Raw genomic sequence first — 20,720 nt, forward strand, 5'->3', positions numbered from 1 at the left:
AACTTCCGTTGGGTCGCTTAAAAACAAATATCGCAATATCTGTCAGAAAAATCGCAATAAGATTATTTCCCCAAATCGTGCAGCTCTAGTGATTACCTATAAGTGATAAGGGGGATGAAACTTTAGAAATACTTCACATCATTTTAAGGTATAAAACCTGAGAAAATCATCGTGTTTTATCGTTAAAAACACATAACGTGAAGGATTTGACTTCAAACATGGATACGAATGAACCCAAATCAGCTGTTTCCTTTGTAGATAACAATAAAAAAACTTCCATTTCTCTCATGGATGCAGAATAAATGATAACATTAATGTCTTTCAAACGGAGGATGGATGGAGGAGGGGAGGCGAGGGAGAAAAGCAGCAGCAGCTCCTCTACATTTGCATTTTTTGTTCAGAAAATGAAATAAGCATTCAGCCGGCAGCATTGTGGACGCCTCAAGTACTCGGGTCCATCGCTGCGGACCCTTCACAAAGACACACTTAAAAAAAATAAAAAAAGGAGCTAACGGCTTCTTCCAGACCCACTGTTGCCAAGGGGATGACCAGCTGCCGTTAGTTTACAAGGGGCCGTGTGTGTGTGTGAGTGTGTGTGTGTGTGTGTGTGTGTGTGTGTGTGTGTGTGAGAGAGAGAGAGAGGAGAAGTCTGTGTAAGAATCAGGATTTGACCGATTTTGAAGCATTCGATACAGAGTGGGATGCACATTTTATTAAACATGTTATTTTAAATGCTCTGTGGGTTTTATATATTTTAATCCAACTTATTCTGTATCTTTTAGACTTAATTCTTAATTATCCTGTATATTTTTAGACTTCATTATAAATTATTTTGTATATTTCACACTATATTCTCAATTATCCTGTATATTTTTTGACTTTATTCAATAATTATCCTGTATATTTTAAGCCAAGTCCCCAGACTGACCTACTTTTGCCAAAAATGCCCACCTGCAGCAATCAAACTGCGCTAATTAGCTTAACATGGCTATGCTAACACGCTAAATGAGTCAACACACCTGCTAAACATCCCCATGTTAGCACGCTAATGTTAGCATTCAAACACAAGTACCCCAATTACCGAGAACTATCCGACTCTAAAGTTTTGTTTTTCTCTGTGTGTCGAACTCTCGTCGACTGACTAAATGTTTGAAGTCCCTAAATTTAAAAGCTAAAACAGCTGATTTGAACAATTGGAGTGACATTCGGTAAACAGCTGGGACATTTAGAGAAAGATATAGCCTTATTTTAACCAAATACTTCAACATTTCAACCATTTTGTTTGGTTGATCGTTGGTGCTTTCACACAATACTCAAGATTTTGTCTAATAACCACCAGTAATGTGGATATACTGAATATGTGGGAAAGGGAAAATAAAATAAAAAGCAGCTAAAGAAAACAGATTTTTACTCTCAATAGGCGCTTTCACACCAAGTACTTTGCCGTACTTAGTTCCCAGTACTTAGTCTCGCCGAACTCTTTAGTCCCTGAACTATCTAGCAGATCGCGTTCACACCGGAATAAGTTCCCTGAGGGAGTATTACGCAAATGAAGCCACTGACGTCACTACTTCTTCTTCTGCTTTGGGTTTACTGGCAGAGCGCAAACCACTTCACGGCGTATACTGCCACCCGGAGTCCCCGGCCGGAAGTCCCCGGAGTTGGGGAAGGCTTCAGTAGAAGCTGCTGGGACTCCCAGCAGCTTCTACTGAAGCCTTCCGAGTAAATCGCCAGAACGCCGACACCTCCTCATCTCCACCGCTCCCACGTTTTCTTTTGGGTTGCCATAAGTTAGTCTCTCTGCGTTTGTGCGCTGGGCTAATGCTAATAATGCTAATGATGCTAATGCCAGCAAATAAAATGGCAGCTTCACAAAACTTTTCTGAGTTTTACGGGGTGTGGTTTGCAATTCGACCAGCCAATCAGAAATTGGAACTTTTTTCTCCCCAGGAAAGTACCACCTCTCTTGCAGGGACTGAAAACAGGGGAAAAGGTTCCCGATTTTTTTTGTGTGAACGCAGAATCCCAGGAACTATTCCAGGGGAAAGTGTTGAGAACCAGGAACAGAAATCACTTAAGCCATTTATATACAATATCCAAGACGGTATCTAGTGTCATATATATATATATATACACACACACAATATAATGTCGATATATTGCACAGTTTTAAATCTGTTAATACTTGTTTAAACAGTTAATTTAAATGTAAAAGTCTTCATCACAGAGTGCATTTTAGGACATAGAAATAGAATAAAGTGTGAAATATACAGGATAAGTAAGAATATAGTGTTAAGTATAAAGAATAAAATAGGAAACTTTTCAATTTAAATGAATTGTTTGAACAAGTAGGATTCACAAAACTGGACTCAACGCAAATAAATAAAAATGGTGTTACAGTACTATCCTCCTGTAGATAAGCTGCACAAAATGAATTAAGTATAACATGTCCCTGCAGGTTAACAGATCTGATATCAGGAGGGTCTAAAACCTTTTGGACACTAATGGGAGACTCTTCAGCATTTCACAACTCACGATAAAACATAAAAATGGAAGAAAAATCCTGAATTAAATTTGATTTAGGACGTGATATTGTCATCATACAAAGTACAACAAAATGTCTTTGGCAACTCTCACTGCAGTAAAAAATAGACAAATAAATAAGAGGTAAAAGAGGGCGACTGTGGCTGCGAGGGAGTGCGGTCGTCTTTCAACCAGAAGGTTGTGGGTTCGATCCCAGCCCGTGCAGTCGATATATCTTTAGGCAAGACACTTAACCCTGAGTTGCTCCCGATGGCCAACGGTGTGTGAATGTTAGGTCCTAGAGTAAGGTACACTGCTCTGTGTGAATGGGTGAATGACATGTATTAGGTAAAGCGCTTTGAGGGGTCTTAAAGACTGGATAAAGCGCTATATAGGGACGGGTGGCGCAGTGGTCTGTGCGTTTGATCATCAGATCAAGGGGGGTGCTGGGGAACTCCAGTTCGAAACCCGCTCCCGCCCCACTGCGTCAGGCCGTTGTGTCCTTGGGCAAGGCACTTCACCCGAATTTGCTCCTGTGGGTATTGTCCACAGTAGATGACCATTACATGTATGATCTGTATGTGTAATGTGTATCTGTAAAGCGCTTTGAGAGTCATTGATAAAGCACTATAATAAATATAAGGATTATTATTATTATTATATAAGTACAGTCCATTTACCATTTCAAAGCAGAGGTAGTTGCGATGACAGAGCAACGAGATCAAATTCAATGTGAAATTAGACAGAAAAACATACACATGACTAAAGAAAAACACCGTCAATGACCAGAAAGGAAGGGAGAAATAGATGCATAATGAACTTAGAAGATGCTAAATGACATCAGAGAGATCCAGAGTTACGACACAAATATGCAAAATGACCAAATTAGACAAAATATAACCAATAACGTGCAGAGTGGTAACAGCAGAGGTAGTAGCGATGAAAGTGCAACGAGATAAAACTCAATGTGCATATTTACACCTAACGCTACATTTACAAAACTGTATGAATGTAGTGGGTTTCTAACTGTGTTCATAAAGGGTTTTAGTACCCAAAGGATGGAGGTCAAATAGCCATAAATATTTCTAAATAGTCAACCCAGTCTCACGGCATTTTGTGTTATAGTCACGAAATGTAATCTATTGATTCGTGTTCACCAACACCATTTTCCCGTCACACAGAACGATTTAAAAGCAATGTATTTATATTGGTAGTATGTTTCGTGCCTGCGCCAAATAATAACAAATTAGAAGGAAACAAATATTTTTAAAATACAGATTTCAGTATTCTGAGTAGGGCTGTCCCGAATACCATTTTTCGGGCTCCGGATATTCGGTAGCTATCAGCAGCGAATATTCGAATATTCGGCCCGCGCGAAGCGAACCGCTTCAACGCGTGTATTTCGGTTTATTCATGGCATTAATTTAGTTATTCTACAGTATTGTAGTTTTATAGTTATTAACCCAATTTGTGTTCTTTGAAATTGAAAAGGATATCGCATTGTGTGTGTTACTTTCGATGCAGTTGTATTTGTCTTAAGTGTAATTTGGCTTGGCTTCCTATTTTGTATTGACATGCTTTTATTTTGAAGGAGAGGTAGAGCTGTTGTTGGAAGTTGTTGTTGCTATGGAAACAACGTGACAGAGATTAACGGAGAAAAAGTTATATCTACATATAAAGACGGAGAAAGTAAACGATAACGTGTATGGTTAAGTGTTAGCACCCCCCGAAGAGGCACAAGCTCTTACGTTGATATTGGAGATTTCAATAAATTCAATTTGAGAGAAAAAACGGGGAAAAAACAAACAAAACGAATAACGAAATTGAAACCCGAATAGTACTCCAACGAACGAATATTCGGATATAGCCCTAATTCTGAGGCTCATTTATTTTCCTCGCGGACGGCAAAAAAAGTCAGACATTATACGATTTAAAATAAAAACAATAATCGTGGCTTGATATTGAGTAAGAACATGTTTTTATGAACCCCACAGCTTCCGGTCGTCCAAGACCCGACAAAAAGACGCAGGCACGAAACACACTACCAATAGAAATACATTGCTTTTAAAATCGTTCTGTGTGACACGAAAAAAAGGGGGAAATTGTGTTGAACACGAATCAATAGATTACATTTATGTTGTGACTATACTAGACTGGGTTGAAATAGTAGTGGTCCTAGTCCCCCCAGTTCTCCGCTGCCGAGGAGAAGTAAAACCTCACAATTAGCGGCCAGCAGGCAGACTGCTGTCGCCACATTATCATTTTGTTTTTTGTCATTCAGTTTTCATGTTTGATTATCTCCTGCGCCAACAAACTTTAAGTGGACCACCCAGCCGGGCTCCAATTATAACTCTCGCTCTGCTCTCCCCTGACTCAAAGGACAGAATTACAAGTGGACACCTGTCAATCTGCTTAATTAACAATGATCTGAAAGTGTATAGACCTCCAGTCTGCGGCGGACAAAAGCCAACGAGGATTACGCTTTAAATCCTTAAAACACGCGATGTGTGCACTGTATTAACGCCGGCACTAAACAACTAAACGCCTCGCTCCGCCTCTTTTCAATTAGTGCAGCGACTATTTGACTCAGCAGCAGGACAGTAACTCTTTCTGCACAACGGAGACAAGCTGGAGAGAAACATTTCAGATAGGATTTTAAAAGGTCTAAATGAGAGACAGCTGGCTTCAAATCAGAGGAAGATTTGACTGGTATCAACAATAACAAAGATGTTTTAAAATGGCTCCATACAGCATTGGACCTGCACTAAAATACATAATATATAGTATTTAAATTACATAAACTGATGCACGGAACTTAGTCTACAATTCGCATGTTTTTTGGCTTAAATATGGGACTTTCCAATTAAATATTAGTCAAAAACGACAACAAAAAAGTGTCAAATAATGACACTTCTGAAGGTCAAAAGTGACCAAAGAATGCGTATTTTTTTGTGTTCAAATATATATTATTTTGCACATGATTGCAGCGAGCACTGACCGCTATTGTAAGCTGATTGTGACCTTAAATTATATTACATTTTCAATGAAAGTGACGTTGTGTGACTCCCATCACGTTATCGTTTTCCCTTAAACTTCTTCCCACAATAAATATTAGATATTTAACGTTGTTCCACTCTTACCATTTATCTAACAAAAGTATTTGTGTTAATGTCAAACATCCTTACAGCCAATAAATACCCTCAAATCCTTCGAGCTTCAACAATAAGTCTCTGTTAAAGTCAATGATGTTCAGTTTTTAGGATGTTTGAGGGTACAATGTTGAATCAATGTTGAGTATTAATTACTTAGAAACAAGCCGAGGCGTCAGAAAATGAATAATCTACAAATATATGTTTTTATAAAACGTTTTTAAAATGAAAATGTGTGTTTTCTGAGACATTAAAGCAACGTTTTATGAAAATACATTGTTGTCACCAAGGCCTCGTGTACTAATACAACTAGTAAAATCCTGACTTCAAATGCAACTCAAGCTGAAGTACACAAGTATAATCAGCTTGATACTTTGTAAAATACTGTGTAGTATAGTAGTACAGTCCTGTAACTAGTGCGGCGACTTGTAAAAAGTTTCGGTTGAACGTCGGAAACCGGTACTTGGACTCGCAAAAAAAACTAGCACTTACGTATATTCTCCTTTTTGTTCCAAACCATCTAAAACCTTCAGATCGAGAAATTACGCTGAGAAAAGACGAAAAACATCGTGTCGGCTTCTGATATGGCGGCCATTACTGAACTCACGAAGTCTCGCAAAATATCGCAAAATATCGCAACTGCTCGCGAGATCTGTGTGACGTCAAGGGAAGCTAGCGATGTGATTGGCTTAGACATAGTGGACAGCGTGGGCTGCTGGTCGCCATATTGGATATTTGGTAGTGTAGCCAACTCCTTTGTTTGGTCTACGGCGTCACGGCCCGGGTCATGTAAACACAATGCCGCGGGGCTTTAAAGGATGTAGGCTCAGTCAGCTCAGGGACTGTTTGGTTACTTTAGTAAATGAAATAAATGTTTGAACTCTGTAGTAGTTCACTGTAGTTGCTGTCATAAGTCATAAGTCATTTATTTTCTAAAGCTAAAAATACACCAGAGACTACTTTGGATATTGTAACTACGCAAGGAATAAAACTTGAAGTGGTTACCTGTTATAAATACCTTGGTATCTGGTTTGATGATTGTCTCACTTTTAAACTTCAGGTCAATAACCTGCTTAAAAAGCTGAGGGTTAGGCTAGGTTTCTTCTACAGGAACAAGTCCTGTTTCTCGCTTGAGGCCAGGAAAAGGCTCTGTGACCTTTGACCTGTGCTGGACTCTGGTGATCTGTTATATATGAATGCACCTGCCAATTACCTGAGCAAGTTAGATGCTGCGTATCACAGTGCACTGAGATTTATGACAAATTGTAAAGCACTTACGCATCACTGTACCCTGTATACCATCACTTACTGTACGGAGGCTCAGCCACTGGTACTTTTTCATTTACAAAGCCATGTTGGATAAACTACCATCTTATATCTGCTCCCTGATCTCTCTGCGAATTGAAAGTACTTATTGCCTGAGATCGCATGCTGTGGTTTTATTAAATGTGCCAAGTGCTAGGACTGTCTTAGGGAAGACAGCTTTTAGATGTGCAGCTCCACTAACATGGAACAGTCTGCAAAAAGAATGGAGAATTACCAAGCTAGTAGCACTACATGTTTTTAAAGCTCGGTTGGATGCTACTCAATCAGATGCTGTTGGTACCTGTACATGTGGTTAAATATGTAAATTGTAATCCCTGTACATTTTGCTGTATGATGTCCTTTTGTTGTTCTGTTTTTTATGTTTTGATGTCTTCTTGTGGAACCTACTGCTGCAGGTCTCCCTTGAAAAAGAGATCATTGATCTCAATGGGATTTCACCTGATAAATAAAGGTTTTGAATTGAATTTGTAGACTAAGTGGCAAAAAGTGTTTTTTTTACATTTGTACTTTGTAGAGAAATGTAGACACAAGTTGGAAGGGAGCGCAATAAACCTGATGAGTTTGAATTTGAGTTGATTATGAGTTAATTTTCAATTGATAATTAGCTCACAATAAGTTCACTTTAGTTACTCACGCAACTTGACACAAGCCATGGGTTCAGGTCCGGACTTATAAGTCTCTGGACTTGAGTCCGGACCTGAATGTGAGTCCAGGTACGCAGCACTACCTGTGTTATATCATGTGTTTTTATACACGTTTTAATATGAAGAAAGCTTGTTAAAACTATAGTAAAACGACAATATTTTCAAATTAAGTGGAGTGAAGTATAAAGTAGCATACTCAAGTAGTACTTTGTCATAATGTTACTTTACTTAATGCATACGTAGTCTCTGTCCACCACAGTGTTCATTGTGTGCAGTTGTTACTCTGAAGTGTTTGCAGGCTTATCCTCTGCAGCCGCTGGATGGATCCGTTACTTTGGTTAAAATGTGGTGTCAGTGTGTCAATAAAGACAATAATGGCCCCATTTTACTAATAAAACTAGTGAAATCCTGACTTCAAATGCAACTCAAGCAGAAGTACACAAGTATAATCAGTTTTAGATGCTTATCTTCTCCTATATCATGTGTTTTTAAATGCGTTTTAATATGAACTAACTATGCTTATTAAAACGACAATATTTGCCTCTGAAGTTAAGTGGAGTATAGTATAAAGTAGCATAAAGTGGTCAATCACTTTCAGATACTTTTTAAAATACTATAGTAGTACAGTCCTGCGTTACATATATGCGTTTTAATAGGGGAAAAGTAACTTTGGTTGTTAAAACTACAGTAAAACGACAATAGTTGCCTCTGAAATTAAGTGGAGTAAAGTATAAGAGTAGCATAACATGGAAATACTCGAGTAGTATTTTGTCTACTAATAAAACTAGTAAAATCCTGACTTCAATGCAACTCAAGCAGAAATACACAAGTATAATCACTTTGTAAAATACTGTGTAGTATAGTAGTTCAGTCCTGTGTTATTAGGGATGCCAGAAACGGACCATGATCAAATTCGAAAATCGGACAGCGAATATTAATCGATTATTCGCCGCCCCGCTGCTGGCTTCCTCCAAGTTTACAGTAAAACAAACTGGTGGTGTGACCAATGGCCATTTACAATTATTAAAACGATTACTATTATTAGCATTAGTCTATATTTTGGTTGAAACTAAGCCAGGAAAAAAAAAATGAAAAACATAAATAATAATAAAAGAATATATAAAAATAAAATCGAATTTTAAAAAATAATTTTCGATTATGGAGACTAACGAATATTCGAAAAATCGCTGGCATCCCTATGTGTTTTTATATGTGTTTTAATATGAAGAAAGCTTGTTAAAACTAGTAAAACGACAATAGTTGCCTCTGAAATTAAGTGGAGTAAAGTATAAAGTAGCATAAAATGGAAATACTCGATTACTATTTTGTCATAATGTTACTTTACCGAAGTATTGTGCATAACGTAGTCCCTGTGTTCCTCCTTGTTACAGAAGCTATTCAGTGCAGTTGTTACTCTGAAGTGCAGGCTTATCATCCTCTGCGGCCGCTGGATGAATCTGTTACTTTGGTTAAAATTTGGTGTCAGTGTGTGTCAATAAAGACAATAATGGCCCCCTGCAGAGACCCCCCTTCCTCCCCAAACCTTATTAAACTCCAGACGGTGTTTCTGAGGATCACAAAGCCTGGCGGCGGGTTTCAGAGGCAGCGTGTTGACACATCACCGCAGGGGGTAGAAACGCCTCAAAGGGGGAAGTTAACTTTGGTTTCAACCCTCTTCACAACGCATCACACCCAGATGCTTTTATCAGAGCGAGAGAGGAGGAAAGGGGGGGTTGCTGTTTCCACTGTTTCCACTCCAGAGTCTCATTACAGGCCAGGGTCTCCCACAACGCCAATCAGACCCCGAAAAATGACAAAAGCCCGGAGCAGAAAAGCCTGCGGTGATTACTGGCCGAGCAGAAAAAGTGTTTTTTGGACAAAAGCCCCCGGCTGCAGAGAGAAGAGATACTTGTGCGGATAATCACATTCCTGCAGATGCTGATTTTATACTTGGATAAGACCAGGTTTTTAATCTACTTTCTCTTCATGTTATGTAAGATCTTGCATCGCCGATGACAAAGAGAAAATATATTATTAAGTTGAAACTTTACAGCAGGGCTAATCCATAATTTTTTTAACGTTTTCTTTTTGGGCCAGAGTGCCTTTATTCCTGAGAGGGTGTTCAATTGAGGGATAGAGGGGAGGACATTGCCTGAAAACTTCTGCGGGCTCGGGTTTCGAACCCACCTACTAGCTACTGTAGTGACAACCCACCTACTAGCTACTGTAGTGACAACCCACCTACTAGCTACTTTAGTGACAACCCACCTACTAGCTACTGTAGTGACAACCCACCTACTAGCTACTTTAGTGACAACCCACCTACTAGCTACTGTAGTGACAACCCACCTACTAGCTACTGTAGAGACAACCCACCTACTAGCTACTGTAGTGACAACCCACCTACTAGCTACTGTAGTGACAACCCACCTACTAGCTACTGTAGTGACAACCCACCTACTAGCTACTGTAGTGACAACCCACCTACTAGCTACTGTAGTGACAACCCACCTACTAGCTACTGTAGTGACAACCCACCTACTAGCTACAACCCACCTACTAGCTACTGTAGTGACAACCCACCTACTAGCTACTGTAGCGACAACCCACCTACTAGCTACTGTAGGGAGGCGTGTGGCGCAGTGGATAGAGCCTTGGTGTTGGGATCAGGGGTCACAGGTTCAAACCCCACTGCAGTCAGCATGTCGTTGTGCCCCTGGGCAAGACACTTCACCCCAAATTGCTCCTGTGGGGATTGTCCACAGTACTGAATGTATGTAAGTCGCTTTGGATAAAAGCGTCTAACAAGTAACATGTTATGTAATGTAGCGACAACCCACCTACTAGCTACTGTCGTGACAACCCACCTACTAGCTACTGTAGCGACAACCCACCTACTAGCTACTGTCGTGACAACCCACCTACTAGCTACTGTAGCGACAACCCACCTACTAGCTACTGTAGCGACAACCCACCTACTAGCTACTGTAGCGACAACCCACCTACTAGCTACTGTAGCTACTAGCTACTGTAGCGACAACCCACCTACTAGCTACTGTCGCGACAACCCACCTACTAGCTACTGTAGCGACAACCCACCTACTAGCTACTGTAGCTACTAGCTACTGTAGCGACAACCCACCTACTAGCTACTGTAGCGTCAAACCCACCTACTAGCTACTGTAGCGACAACCCACCTACTAGCTACTGTAGTGACAACCCACCTACTAGCTACTGTAGCGACAACCCACCTACTAGCTACTGTAGCGACAACCCACCTACTAGCTACTGTAGCGACAACCCACCTACTAGCTACTGTAGCTACTAGCTACTGTAGCGACAACCCACCTACTAGCTACTGTAGCTACTAGCTACTGTAGTGACAACCCACCTACTAGCTACTGTAGCGACAACCCACCTACTAGCTACTGTAGCGACAACCCACCTACTAGCTACTGTAGCTACTAGCTACTGTAGCGACAACCCACCTACTAGCTACTGTAGCGACAACCCACCTACTAGCTACTGTAGCGACAACCCACCTACTAGCTACTGTAGCGACAACCCACCTACTAGCTTAAACTCCACGTATATTAAAACGTGTATCATAAAAAAGCCGCCTACGGATAATCACATTCCTGCAGATGCCGATGTTATACTTGGATAAGGCGGGGATTTAATCTAGTTTCTCTTTATGTTATGTAAGACCATAACTAACTATATATATATACTAATGCTGTAAAAATTATCGTGTTAACGGCGGTAATTAATTTTTTAATTAATTGCGTTAAAAAGCATTTAACTCTTGTGCAGAATGGCCCGCCCCATACAGTAAAACAATATACATAAAGAAATGGAATATTTTGGACAGTTTGAATGGTGATTAATCATGATTAATTAATTTTTATTTATATATATATATATAGGGGAGGGATGAACCCCTCTTTAATGGTCTCACATGCAGAGCACACAGTGAAATGTTTTCTCTGCTTTGAACCCATCCTAGCACCAGGAGCCAAGTGGGCAGCTATTGTACAGCGCCCGGGGAGCAATGGGAGTGAGGGGTGTCCGGTGCCTTGCTCAAGGGCACCACGGCAGGGCAGGAGCTGAACTGGGACGTGAATGAGAACATTTATATTTTGGAGCTTTACAGCGTGGAGCACGGAAGAGGTTTCGGGCTCCAGGTGAATTTTATTTTTTAGATCTGACCGAAAATGTATTTTTTGTTCCCGAGGTTAATCTGAGATTTTTGACTTTAATGTCAGAATAATAATCTCATAAATCGCAAATACCAATTCACATGTGGCTTCAATCGACTTCTGTTGTGCAGATCTCTTTGTGCCAGGCCAATTTGATATTGCTTGCACTTCATAAATTGAGAATTTAACATCCATTTTGAGAATTAAAAGCAAAATGTAAGCTTCAGAAACTTGATATATTAAATCTGATAAAGAAAAATCACCAGAACACAGAATCACTTCTACAAATATAACGGTTTTAAAATGAAAATGTGTGTTTTCTGAGACATTAAAGCAACGTTTTGTGAAAATACACACGTCTGTTGTCACCAAGGCCTCGTGCGTTTGGTGACTAGGTGTAAAAACTACTCAGATCCTTTACTTAAAAGTAATCCTATGCAACTCAAGCAGATACTTTCTAAAATACTGTGTAGTACAGTCCTGTGTTACATCATGTGTTTTTATACGCGTTTTAATATGAAAGCTTGTTAAACTAGTAAAACAACAATAGTTGCCTCTGAAAATAAGTGGAGTAAAGTATAGTGGCATAAAATGGAAATACTCGAGTACTATTTTGTCATGATGTTACTTTACCGAAGTATTCACTTAGCAGAATATCACTAGGCAATAATGATGAAGACAAATGTTTGAAGATTTTGTGTTGACTGCTTATTGGCGAGGTTGATAAAGTTTCATTAATGACCGGCTTTTTCTTACACTATCCCTTACTTAGAAATGACCAGAATACAGCCAACGATGATGTAAAAAAATATAGAGATTAAAGAGAAATACATACTGGAATTTGTGTTAATACAAAAAGTTGAATAATTCCAGCTGCTGAGTCGAACATGTCATTTTAGAGCAAAATTAAGCATGTGACGGCCATCATTTGAGCAAAAAATACAAGGATTTATAACTTTAAATGGACAAAAATAGATTAAATATCAGTGTTACAATGCCATTTAAGTTCTATCTTAAATATCTATGTAAATAATAATTAATAATTCCAGTTACTGATGGTTAAATGTGTCATTTTAGGCCAAAATTGAGCATGTGACGGTCATTGTTTGAGGAAAAAGAAGACCAAGGATGTGGAAAAAATATTGAGATTAAAGAAAAATATATATTGGAGTTTATGTCGTTAGAAAGAGATTAATTATTCCAGCTGCTGAGAGTTAAACGTGTCAATTAAGACCAAAAAAATGCACGGTGCGTTGAATGCATAAAGTCAGAGGTTTATGGCAAAAACAATCACTAGAAAACGGCCAAAGATGAATTAGGGCTGTGCAATTAATCGTATTTTAATCTCGATTTTGGCTTGCAACGATTACGAAAACAACGTAATCGAAATAAAACGATTAATAATTTTATTTAAAAAAAGAAAGTCTTTTTTTCAGTTGAATGACTTAAAGTTCAAGGTAATCAAACTGTTTGTCAATAAATGTATGTTTTCAAAGTAAATGGATGACGTTTTTTAATATACCAAATATTGACTCAAAATAATCGTGATTATGATTTTTGCCATAATCGCACAGCCCTAGCAAAAATCATCAACAATTGAATAAAATATCAGTGCTATATTACCATTTACACTCCAGGGGCTTTCTATATTACAAATCTATATTAAAAAAGTGTATTCGCTGTTGAGTCAAACGTTTAATTTTAAGTTACGTTCAAAGCACAAGGATAAAGTCAGAGGTTTATAGCAAAATAAATCACCCAAAACATCTTCATTTATCCTCTTGGTGCTTTATATAATAATAAATCAACCAGAACACGGACGAGAATCAGAGCCCAGGTAATAATTTCCCCAATGATGATGGAAAGAACACAGATGAGATAAAACACGAATATCCTGCACAGCTAATTGGGGAGTTTAACATTAGGAAGGAGCGGCAGAGGCCAGAGGAGGTGATTCATTTGCATGAAGTGGCCCCAGAATAGCTTCGACTCCCCCGCGCTATCAGTGGAAACGGCAGATTATTCATCCGCTTGCAAATTGGCACATCAAAGTCAAACTGCAGAGCGGCGTGATTAGACGACGGGGAGAGAATCGGCTTCAATTCGAGACGACGTTCAGTCATCTCTGAACAAAAGGAAGCCGTTTAATGTTTGAAAAAGCTAAATATTTGGGTATGTAAGAGACACAGTTTAGCGCTGAGTGAAATAGTGACGGTATCTGATGGTCTACGTTTTGTTTAAGACCATCAGTAAGGAGGAGGTAATATTTGTGAATTAGAGAAATGACCAAATACTGAATTTCTTGCAGGCTTCAATTCGAGACGACGTTCAGTCATCTCTGAACAAAAGGAAGCCGTTAAATGTTTGAAAAAGCTAAATATTTGGGTCTGTAAGAGACACAGTTTAGCGCCGGGTGGAAAGAGTGACGGTATCTGATGGTCTACGTTTTGTTTTTTGGCATTCACACGATGCTGTTGCATTTTAATCTGCAGGTAATCTTTGTCGATTAGACGAACATGATTGAAGTTGTCTCAAAGCTATGTACTGATGCTATATAATCACGGTAAGCCTGATGTTGGTCAAATAGGAATCCGACTTAATAGAAATGACCAAATACTGAATTTCCTGCAGATGACGGGAGAGAATCGGCTTCAATACGAGACAAGGAAGCCGTTTCTAAAAACCAACATATTTGTGGGTTAAAGAGAGACAGTTCGATGCGGATATGTAGCTGTACTTGAAGAAGTGTGTGTGTGTGTGTGTGTGTGTGTGTGTGTGTGTGTGTGTGTGTGTGTGTGTGTGTGTCTTACGTTGGAAAGGCTGGTGTCCGCCACTTTGTTGACCTCTGTAGTTTCCTTGGTAGGAGTTTGGTGGAGCAGTGTTGCTATACTGACCACCTCCTCCTCCTCCTCCTCCTCTCCTCCTCCTCCCCCTCCTCCTCCTCTTCCTCCATGTTGGTTTCTGTTCATACTGTGACTGAAGAGGAAGACGCAGAGAAAGATATACTGTTAGAAACGTATTCACAACAACGAAAACATATCCATTTTGTATTTTCTTTATACAAAAACAAGTTTATTTATACAGCGCCTTTGAATGAAAGACATTAAGAAACAGGTTATGAAATGGCATCTCTTTCAAAAGCAAAGATAATAATTAGGGCTGTCAAGTTAACTAATTTAACGTGCGATTAACGCATGTGTATTTGTCCTCGGCCGCCCCGTAGTTTCAGAGCGAGAGAGAGAGAAGGAAAGTGCTTGACGTTGTTAGTTGGGAATGGTGGTGAGGATTTCAGGGAGAGAATTGGATACAAGAAAAGGTGTTTTAAACGGCAAGCCAAGCACACAGCTGATGCTGACAGGTTGGGGGAGAGGGAGAGAAAAAGAAGAGAGAGAGAGAGAAAGAGAGAGAGAAAGAGAAGAGAGAGAGAAAGAGAGAGAGAGAGAGAAAGAGAGAGAGAGAAAAGGAGAGAGAAGAGAGAGAGAGAGAGAGAAAGAGAGAGAGAGAGAAAGGGAGAGAAAGAGTATCACTACCCCCGCTGTATGTCTCCCCCTCTCCTCTCCCTGAGAGGAGAGATGGAGTAGCAGAGAGATTGTTGTGTGTCATTGCTCAAATGATCATAAACAAACATTTGCATAAAGCATATTTGTCCACTCGTGTTGATAAGAGTATTAAAAACTTTTAGAACAGATTAAAAATGTACGAATAATCGTGATTAAATATTTGAATCGACTAACACTACTTTAAACGTGTGAATTATTCAATAGTCTGATTTAGATACAAAAACACTTCATATTATGGCAAAAATCATAATCTCGATTATTTGGGTCAATAATTGTAATTGCGATTATTAAATGCGATTATTCATTGACTTTGAAAACATCCATTTATTGGAGACAAACATTTGAACAGTATGTTTTTAACAGTTGATTTCCCTGAACTTTAAATATAACTCAACTGAAAACCCAAAAAAATAAGTAATAATAATAAATAATAGTTTTATTACGATGTTTTCGTAATCGCTGCAAGCCATAACCGTAATCGCGATTAAAATACGATTAAAATACGATTAATTGAGCAGCCCTACTAAGGTGCTGCTCACACGGGAACGTTTGCGTTTATGCACAGTATGCGTTTTCAAAAAAGTCTTCCGTTCACACGTATTCGTTTCATTTGACGCGTCGGTTCACACGAGAACGCTGTAGTACATATGCCGGGCCTGTAGCTGGCGCTGTAACTTCCGCCACAAAATACACCAAAAGCAGCGAGTATAAGATCCCCCCCCCCCCCCCCGGATGTGTGAGGCACAAACAAAGGCGGGGGGAGGCGGGGCTATCGTTATTTTTTCAGGAAATGATCGTATCGAGGCGATCACACGGACCCCCCAGAGCGTTTCGCTTGCAAATCTATCCACCAGTTGGGACCCGTTATCGTTTGTGGGGTCCGTTTCTATCGTTTTGTTACGGCCTCGTGTAAACGAAAGGGCTATACGCAAGAGAAACTATGCGGATCCAACCCGTTCTCGTGTAAACGGCGTCTTAATATACAAAGAAAATACTGTTTTACTGTTCTGTGTTTCTTAGACAAGTCTCCATCATCACTGGCTTCTAATAAACCCCTCAGTGAATGATATCCAAACACGATAAAAGATTATATCCGTTAAGAGGATTCCTCCTCTCAGCACCTGGCTGTTTGGCCCCATCGAGCCTCATAACTGCCTGAATTAAAGTCTTATTTAGCAGGAAAACCCCAAAAACTGGATTACATCGAGTTTCCTCATCCTGCTGCATGATTAATTCCCAAACACGCCACAGTCGCACGGCGCCAGATGTTCAATTATTCACATTTCCTTAATGATAATATCACTGTGCGCAGCTTCGATCACAATCAAGCACGGCTGCTTAATGGGGAGCGTGGAGAGAGGGAGGGGTGCAGACATTTAAACACATTTTCTGTTTTAAAATACTGAACTGTGTCCGCCACGAATCTCAATACTGAGTCACTGCTGGCGTTGTTTAATACTCTTAAAATGATATCACAAACTGCAGGAAGGGGTCCAAGCAGGTGTGTGAGATTTAAATTACTCTGCTTGTTTATAAGCTGCAAAAAATGAGGAAAATTACAATAATTTTTTACTAATTGCCGTTTATTTGAAAGACTATCTTAGGGGACAATTTGTTCCCCATGAGGTATAAAGGAGTGACATTAAGTCCTAAAACCATGAAATGAGTCAATATTTTCGCACTTCCTCGTCTGGAAGTGTCTACAGATGACTGTTAGACTAACATATTGAGGAAACCTTATGTTTTTGAGTTGTTCAACCTATAGAATCAGTGTGACCCTTAAACATTAGGGGCTTGTAAAATAATATACGTTTATTTCAGAGAACTGTTCATAACAAACAACCACCTAAACCCAAATTCCTCGATCAAAGAGAACGAAAATGAAGAACCGATAGTGATGTCTTAGCAAATTTGACAGTTTTTAATGGCTAGTCAGCATTTGAGCACTTCCTCGTCTGGATGTCTCTGTTTGAGACTACAAAATATTGAAAATGACAGTCAGGAAATTTTGTGTTTTTGAGTTGTTCGACCTGTAGTTTCAGTGTAACCAGCGCTTCTGCCAGGCGGGCGTCGTGCCGTCATTTGACGCCCTGAACTCGAGCCGAGGGCGTCCAAAAATATTAATAATTCCAGAGAAGATCGAGAGTTTGTATTGCTTGAAATAACGAAAAGGAAAAAGGACAAGGACATCCCTCTGGGGGGGCAACGGAGTATTGAAGATCGTTTCCCGACATCGGCGATGCCTGCTAGAGGACAACACGGAACGTGCGCGATGTGGACGCGATGAGCGCCGCAGGTGCTAGTGGAGCACGCGCGTGAGCTGCGAGCACCAGAGCCTCGCAGCGGAGAAACCGAGGCTCCGTGGTAAACTGTGGTAACATGAAGAGCCGTGTGGGAGCCGACACAGCCGGCGCTTTAAGAGAGCCGAGCCAAATCGTCCGGCTCACTAACGTAAAAAGACAGTATCTATAAGGGACGGCTCAAGTCAAAATTCAAGCCCTCCCCCTCAGCCCTGGTCTGGTGGAAACACTGCATGTAACCCTTTAACATTAGAGCCTATTAAAATAATACACGTTTTGTGTGTTTATTTCAGAGACCTGTGCCTAACAACCAACCACCTAAACCCAAATTCATTGATCAAAGAGAACGAAAATGAAGCATCGATAGAGATTTCTTAGCTTGATCAGACAAGTTTGACTCCTTCAGTGTTTTTTTAAATAGCTTTTTGATAGATATGAAGAGAGGAAGTTACCCCAGAGCTCTGAAGCCGGACTGGTCCAGGTGGGCCGGCTGTCGGTGCTGGTTGAAGCCCGTTTGGGGTCTCCATGGTTGTCTGTTCCCTTTCTCCCAGTCCCCGGGCTTCAGCACCGCATTGGGCATCCTGAAGACACAACAACAACAACAACAACAACAAGAGTTAAAGTACATTGATATGTGAAATCACAGAGGTGAGGGCGGTCATTTTCAATCATCTGCTTTTAATCTGTCATTAATGTTGTGTTTATGATTTTTTTACTCTTTAAGGTGTCCTTGAGTTTCAAGAAAAGCTCTATGAATAAAATATATTATTATTAATCCGCCGCTGAAAGTAGTTCCAACAAATGATCACTAGAGCACCAAATTTGTATCAATCCGCTGCTGAAAATAGTCCCCATCAAAATCACAATTTCCTATTGTTTGATAAAAACAGAGCAGCTTTTTGGGGAAATTACAGATAAAACATTAGTATATATATATATATGTTTTTAAAAGTACTTCCTTAGTAGGAACTAATGGCCTGAGAACCACAGACAGAAATCATATTTTAGGTATTTTCATGTTATTTTTTAGACGTTATAAGAAATACTGTCATTACCAACTTAAGGCGAGACACCCAGGTGAATAGGGTAATTTTTTTAACTTAAAGGTATCAGCTAGAAATTTCTCCAGTTAATTACTTACAATAAGGCAATTGTCTTTTGTATTACAAGTTTTCTGAAATAGCATGTTTAAATATGCAAATTATCCATTATCTCATTAAATATGCACATATTTTAACACATTGCAGGAATCGAAATCTGAACTTTGGATATAGCCAGATTCAAAATTCTTGTTTCATTTTGTAGTCATATTAGAATCTAAGGCTTTTACAGAAGGGATATTGGATATCTCTTTTTATCACTCCATAAATCAGAAAATACTGTCAACAGCCCTAAAATATCCATTTTCGCCATGTTTTTAGGTACAATGTTGTATAATTCAGGCTATGAATGATATATGAACAAACCCTTCTGTAAAAGCCTTCATAATATTGATAGGAATATAACTGGAAGGTTTGGTGTATGTAAGTGCAACTGAAGTTGAAATTTCGAACTCAGAGTAGGAGAAAAAACTCATTTTGAGAAAAGGACCTTTAAAGATTGCAGTGAGGCGCTAGCTAAACCCTCCTGGTCTTTGGATGACAGCTTGCGCATCGATGCACTCCGTGAAGGTATTTCATGTTCAGGGTCATTTTTTTTTTTATAACCTTGCTTCGTGCAATTGACAATTGTTGGCGTCTTCTCTGAACGTTTTTTTCGCCGTTCTTTTGACATTTTGAGATTTCAATTTCTAGCGGAAAGCTAACCAGGAGGTGTTTTAGCACATCACGTGACGCATCTGAACGAATCACGTTGTCAGAAATTGACACCAGCCAATGAGATTTTGTTTCTTGGTTTAAGACCCCTTTGTGCTTTCACGATTGGTTGCTGATACAAAGGAAATGACCATATTTGGATCAGATGAGATTGTGCAGGAGAGACGGAGCTTTCCAGCGATACCTCTGTTGACATGGTGCACACAGCGGTCGCGGTACTTTATGTTACGTTAGAATGCTAACTTTTGGTGAATTTAGGAGAAATATACAGACGCAAATAGACAAACTATAGTAAAATAAACACTTAAATGTGTATTTTGTACGTTTTCCTTCCAAAAGCCTGAAAGAAAACATGTTATGGAATCAAAATAGCACAACATCTCAAAATTGACCAGTACTTGAAAAACGATGTTTTTGCCTGCCGTGTCTCGCCTTAAAGGGGCCCTATTATCATTACCAACTTAAACCTGCAAAATGTTTTTCATAATTGACCCTGAAACTGAAACATTAATATTTTCTTATCGTTATGCAATAGATAAGTGCTGGTGTGCTTATCTTTGTTTTAAATCATATTATATTTGTTTTTAATAGTTCCCAACAAAAACTAACTAGAGCACCAAATGTGTATCAATCCGCCACTGAAAATAGTCCCCATCAAAAGCTAAATATCCAATTGTTTGATAAAACCTAAATTGAGCAGCTGTTTTGGGAAATTACAGATAAAATAATTCATGTATATATTTGTGTTTTTAAAGTACTTCCTTAGTAGGAACTAATAGCCTGAGAACCAGACAGGAATAATTATTTTAGGTCTTTTCATGTTATTTTTAGACGACATAAGAAATACTGAGCGGTGCTAAATGAACTCCTACGTTAACACCTGAGACAAAAAGCTTTCAACATTTGGTAAATCATATCTGAGATGAAGTTTAATAAAGAAAAACCCCTCACTTTGCTCCGGAGAGGAGGACCGCCTTGAACACGAAGTCTTTCTCGAAGGCAGGATCCCTGAACTTCACTCTGGAAAAGGAAAAGGAGACGAATCATTTCACAACGAGAACAAACACTCTTCCATCAGCTCACATTTTCGGAGCATTATTCTGGTTGTCATTTTCAACCTGCCTCGCCTTCCTCACCCTGTTATTTCCCCACATGCTCCTTCCTGACTGCCTTTTCTCTCTCAATGTGTATTATTCTAAAGAAAG

The 20,720-nt window shown here is 39.4% G+C and overlaps 1 protein-coding gene across 2 annotated transcripts in view; it reads right to left on the bottom strand.

The window, feature by feature from the left end:
- Positions 1-20,720, bottom strand: part of xrn2 (5'-3' exoribonuclease 2) — a 66,758-nt gene that overhangs the window by 8,124 nt on the left and 37,914 nt on the right. For both annotated transcript variants that reach the window (XM_034203188.1, XM_034203187.1), the window contains 3 exons: positions 20,467-20,535; positions 18,154-18,282; positions 14,652-14,817 (listed from right to left, as the gene is read on the bottom strand). In XM_034203188.1, coding sequence (XP_034059079.1) covers positions 14,652-14,817; positions 18,154-18,282; positions 20,467-20,535 — 364 coding nt within the window. The remainder of the gene's footprint in view (positions 1-14,651; positions 14,818-18,153; positions 18,283-20,466; positions 20,536-20,720) is intronic.

The sequence above is a fragment of the Gymnodraco acuticeps genome, unplaced genomic scaffold, assembly GCF_902827175.1.
Source record: "Gymnodraco acuticeps unplaced genomic scaffold, fGymAcu1.1, whole genome shotgun sequence".
NCBI lineage: Eukaryota > Metazoa > Chordata > Actinopteri > Perciformes > Bathydraconidae > Gymnodraco > Gymnodraco acuticeps.